Here is a 5,830-nt window from a genome sequence, read left to right as displayed (position 1 = left end):
TTTGGTTCGCAATGTGTTAAAAACCGCCAAATCTCAACACAGAAAGCTAAACGACAGAAAATACTCGATACGAGCCCCTTTAGTCACAACCTGTTATGCTTAGCCTGAATCATACCAATTAACGGCTCGGAAATTCGATCGCCCATTTATTTCGCATGTTTTTGTTTTGTTCTGGGGGCTTGTTCCGAGGTTCGGGCACGAACCAAACTGCACAGGAAAAATATGAAACATGGTTATCCTTGAAGTCGACCGACAACGATCGAGTTGCAATTTGGGCTGCGGAGAAAATATTTCCCGTGTATAAAAGCGGAACCAATTGTTCTAGACAGTATCATTCGATCCTTGTCAGTCCTTACTCAACTATTCTCCAGAATTCATCACAATGGCGTTCAAAGTGCGTGTTCTTTTCAAACGAAAGGTTCTTGAGCAATATTTAACAGCATCCTTTAAATTTTCAGTTCGTCCTTTTGGCCACGCTGGTCGCTGCCGTTAGTGCCGGAGTCATCCCACAATACGGATACGCCTCATCGCACCAGACTGTCCAGCAGCATCACACCCCATCTTATCACTCGGTCGCTGCTCCAGTGCACCACGTGGCTGCTGTTCACGCTGCCCCAGTTCATCATGTTGCTGCCATTCATGCCGCTCCAGCCCATCACACCATCGTGAAGGAAGTCGAGCACCACGCCCCGGCCAATTACGAGTTCGCGTACTCTGTCCACGATGAGCACACCGGAGACATCAAGAGCCAACACGAAACCCGCCACGGAGATGAGGTCCATGGACAGTACAGCCTGTTGGATTCCGATGGCCATCATCGTGTTGTCGACTATCATGCCGATCACCATTCCGGATTCAACGCCGTCGTTCGTCGGGAACCAACCCACGTCAAGGTCGCCCAGCCAGTGCACAAGGTCATCGCTCAGCCAGTGCATGTTGCCCATGTTGCTCCAGTTGCCCACCATCAGCTGTCCCATCACCAGATTGCCCCAGTTGTCCACGCCACCAGCAGCCATCATGGGCTGTCCCATTACAGCACCGGACATCATTACTAAGCTTGCTCCTACTAATGTAGGTCGGGAACAATTTATCTCAACTGATCGAATAGGTACCTGCTGTCGATAGTTACGTATACATAGTTAAATGAATTGTTAATGACAACAAATAAACCATAGATTCTTTGAATCTGTAAAATTCATTGATTGATTGTTATTCATGGAGGTTTGTATGTACATATGTGTGTAGGGGTGGTAATGTTTAATTATTGTTTAAATTTTTTGAATCAACTGCCTTTATCAGAAAACTTTGATGGATAAAAAAATAAAGTGCTGCGACGTGGCGCTTAAAGAGATTGCTGTCTAAGTTGAAGAAGAAGCAACTGTTCGTCATGTTCTCAGAAGAGAATTTTTTTTCGATATATCCGGTGTCCAATTAACGAAAGGAGCAGTATATTTCACCCTTGAAGACTAAGGATGTGTCAGGAAATGTAAGTTCAAATAAACTACCAAGCATATCACTTGTATCATAGTACGTACTTGGAGTGGTTGCTTCGAATGGATTGAAGATGCCTCCTGTTTTTATTAAAGCTGGTGTAAAAGTTTATATTGAGGTCTTCATGGAGTATTTGGAGAATCAGATTCTTACGTGGATTCGGACAATCTTCGCTAAACTCGTGAATGATCAAGATGAAGCCCCAAACCATACCTCGAAACGGACCCAAACCTGGCTGGAGGGGAAAATGCCGTTTTGGCATCCGAGCATTTCGGATTTGAACCTCTTCAACGCTTCAACTATTTTATATGGGCGTATGTTCAAGCGAAGGAATATGGATCCTCTCACTCCAGTGTCGATTCTCTAAAGGCTCGCATCTCTGAGGAATGGGATTCAATGTTAAAGGCGTATGCTGAATGATGACAGATTTTCCATCCAATTATTAAGAAAGCTTCATAAATTGGAATTTCATTTGCATTGCAAGGGCTTGAGATATAGCTCAGTTGGCAAGTCAGTTGCTTCCTGAGCAGATGTCCGTGAGTTCGAGCCCAAGAGTAAACATCGAACACAGTTGTACCGGATAAGTTTTTCAATAGCTTTCCGCCAACTGTAACGTTGATAAAGTCGCGAATGCCTCAAAGATGGTAAAACGACTATAATCGAAACAAAAAAAAAAAAAAAAATTTGCATTGCAAGAAAACAAAGTATTCAAGCAAAATAAAAAAAAGTTACATTCTTCGAAAAAATTTCGCTTTTTCTCCACACATAACTTTAAATCAAAGCTCGGGTACCTTAACCTAATTTGAAAAATTTGCAAAAATGCTGACGTTCGTTTTGACTATAAAAGAAACTATGATAAATATTCGAAAAAAAAATCAACGATTCAATACATCTTATGAGACAATCTCAGCTAAACTGTCAGGCATGTCGGTTTGACCTTGCAAAATAGCAAATATTTGAACGAAATTTCATTAACAGTCGAGCCTGGATGAGCGAGAAACCTCTGCAAGTGAGAGAAATCAATTTCTAAGTTTGTTATAGCACAAAACCAATTAAACTAGGAATGTACATATTTAAAACCTATATAAGTGACAGTCATTTGCCTGGCTAGACCAAGGAAATTAGAGAAAATCCTATTTGCGTACTGAAGTTTTGGTACCAAAATGACATTATTTTACCAAAGGAAATAATAGTCATTCAGACTAAACTTCGACAAATGACCATAGTGCCATAACTCACTCGAGAGATCTTCGTATTTGTGCATCTGCTTTTCTAAATAAGTAGGTTTTTATCCAATACACAATAAACTGTTGCGTTCTGGATCACACTAATGCATGTTCCTGGCCCTCTATAAAAGAGAATTTGGGTAAGTCAGAAACCTATTAAAGCGAGAAAAACAGTTCAGTCCCTTGGACTCTTACTTATCCAGGTTCAACTGTACTTGCTTTCAAAAATCGGAGCAATAACATAAAATTCGAGTAAAGTTAAAGTTAAGGTTGCAAGCATTTTACCGCTCGTATGCGGGCGGGCTTAAACTCGTCTTTTTTTACTAATAGCCAGGCAAAATCCTGGCATTTGATTTCAAAACATCCAAAATCCGGGCAAAGATGGTCAAATTTTAGAAACTGTTCAACAAAAAAAAAGAAAAAAAATGAATTTTTTTTATTAAAAAACATCAATGGATTTTGAGTCGATTTGAAGGTTACATGAAATACTCTTAAAAGTCATTTTTCAACTCAAAAATCAACAGTGAAAGTTTTCTTCAGATAGAATTGGAACAAAAACAAGTGCCTTTATTATTTATTATTGAATTCAAGATCTCTTCCATACAAATGTAGCGTTTTCTTCATACTTTTAAGGAAAAATATAGATACAATTATTCGTCACGGTTCTGAAGAATTTCTCGATTTTTTTCCGGTAGCACGGCTCACTAGCAAGGTTGCCGAAAAAAATCTGTGTTTTGTGAGAAAAAAATCAGACTTTTTGTGATTTTACCCAGACATCCTGTGACGGTTTTCTGTGATGAAAAAAACATTGATTTCATTAAAAAGTCGTAAGAAAGAGTTTCTTTAAAATTTTACATAACAATCTTAATACAGTAGTTTTTCGATTTTATCACGGACAAAAAAAATTTTACCGTGAATTTCACGAAACTTAAAATTAAAGTGGAAAGAAGTATTTTTATTGTCTTTAATCAATAATTTATCATGTTTTCAGTAGTGAAACGTTTTGTATCAATAAACTTTGATCATAGGACTTATTTATCAGAGATTACTAAACACAAAGGATCGATTTCAGTTCAAATTATTGTTCTCTATTTATATAACCATTTTAACATTTTTTCTTGAAATAGAACCATGTTAAATTTGAAAGTCTACGTATAGTTGAACTTAATTATTTAGTTTTTATGGAAATTTTACAGTCGTTATCTCTTATGTTGATTTAAAAAAAGAGTTCACAGAAAAATGCATCAAAAAAATTTCTTCTGCAAATTTCAAATTTTGGTATTTTAATCATCACACCTTTGATTAACTAAAAAGTTAACGAAGTTAACGTTTTCGAAAAAAAAAATTGAAATTTGCTCAACTTAGACTTTTAAAGTGTAATTCTCGAAATTTGCTTTATGAGCAGATAATCCTTTGTTTTTCATATGGAGAAAAACATAAATCTTAGTACTTTTTACATATAGGCAAAGCTAGCAGAATTTCATCTTAATCTTCCAAAATTATCCATTCAGACAATACTAAAGGCTGTACAATCAAGATTGCGCACGCCCCCCTTTCAAATAAACAAATTAAACAAAGAAATCAAAGATACTTATCTCTCTAATAGACGCTTAAATTCACCCACTTCTTTATATAATTCGCATAACCCTAAAAGTTTACATTTTTATTGAGCCTACCAAGCACTAGCATTAGCGAGACGTTAAAATACTTATGTCGATTATTACAAGTGTTTTTAAAATCCAAATGACGATTTTAAACACTATTCAGCTAAATCTAAAACACTATAAAGCTAAATCAAGCTGTTTGATGGCATGTTCATATTATTGAATACCTATATACCATAACATAAACCTTTATAGGGCTTGTGATATAGCTCAGTTGGCAAGTCTGTTGTCTTCTGAGCCGATGTCCGCGAGTTCGAGCCCAAGAGTAAACATCGAACACAGTTGTACCTGATAGTTTTTCAATAACGATCCGCCTACTGCAACGTTGATAAAGTCGCGAATGCCATAAAGATGGTAAAACGACTACAGTGAGCGAAATAAGAATAGCACCACTATGTGTTTTGCTAGTAAAAATATGAATGATTGAAAATTACGAAAATTTTCTTCCACAGTTTGTTCTGAATTGCTTAACGGATAAATCAAGCATAAGTTTACTTTTTTTGGACGTAGCAATTGGCGTTGAGGACCAAAAATGTGAAAAAAGGGTGCGGAATAAGAATAGCACCACTTGAGTTTTTCAACAAAAAAAAGATTATTTTTAAAAATTTACTGTGTAAAAGTGAATAATAATGCTTCTATGAATTATTTGAATAGATAACTGCATTTTAAGGAGTTTTCCAGAATTCCAAAAATTTTCAAAGGTATTGAAAGGGGGTTTTAAGAGATGCTCTTCTAGCGGTAAGGAATTTGATATTTCAGTTGTAATTATTTTCCAATCTTCTTACTTTCTTCATTAAAATGACGTGAAATGATGAAACAAACATTCGGGATTAACTTTGAATTAGAAAAAAATTGATTGGAAATAAAAAACTTTGATTTTGTTAACCCTTCGTTTCATAAAGTAACAAATTTGCAACAATTAATGTATGGAAAAATGGAAAAATTCGTATTTTATTTGAATTTTTTTCTTGATGTGCACATCATTCTCAACTGCTTAAAATAATTTTTAAGGAAAAATAAAAAAATCATGAAACGAAGGGTTAAGTAAACCACACTTTTTTCCAGTTTCAAGTCGTAGATGGCAGCACTATCTTGCAGTTAAAACCAGATTTAGTCTCAATATTGATTTTGCAGGTTTATTTAGGCCCATATTCATCATTTTGAGGTATTTTCGCATCACAGTTTTGTGGAAGTTCACGCTGCAGAAAGCTTTTCCGGATTTGCAAAAGAATCACCAGCACAAAAATGTACAACCGCCAAAATTCCTGCTCATCTCAACTTCCGATTCAATTGCAAATAATACCAAGAATACTGCTAGCTGTCTGGTCCATCAAGTTCCATCGCAAAGTATAACTTTATTCTGATAATCGGTCCAAAAAATTCACTTTTAGTTACCTTTATGCAATTCTTATTTTTTTTGGATTTAGATATCTTAGAATATCCAAAGCG

General features: G+C 36.0%; 1 protein-coding gene across 1 annotated transcript; it reads left to right on the top strand.

Moving 5' to 3' along the window:
* The first annotated feature begins 244 nt into the window (after positions 1–244).
* LOC129747338 (cuticle protein 8-like) lies at positions 245–1,198 on the top strand. The gene is made up of 2 exons (XM_055741494.1): positions 245–394; positions 459–1,198. The coding sequence occupies exons 1-2, from the start codon at positions 383–385 to the stop codon at positions 1,053–1,055; spliced, it is 609 nt and encodes a 202-aa protein (XP_055597469.1). The 5' UTR covers positions 245–382; the 3' UTR covers positions 1,056–1,198.
* The last annotated feature ends 4,632 nt before the right edge of the window (positions 1,199–5,830 follow it).

Source organism: Uranotaenia lowii, chromosome 2 (assembly GCF_029784155.1).
Source record: "Uranotaenia lowii strain MFRU-FL chromosome 2, ASM2978415v1, whole genome shotgun sequence".
NCBI lineage: Eukaryota > Metazoa > Arthropoda > Insecta > Diptera > Culicidae > Uranotaenia > Uranotaenia lowii.
This window is presented reverse-complemented; position numbering and strand designations above follow the sequence as displayed.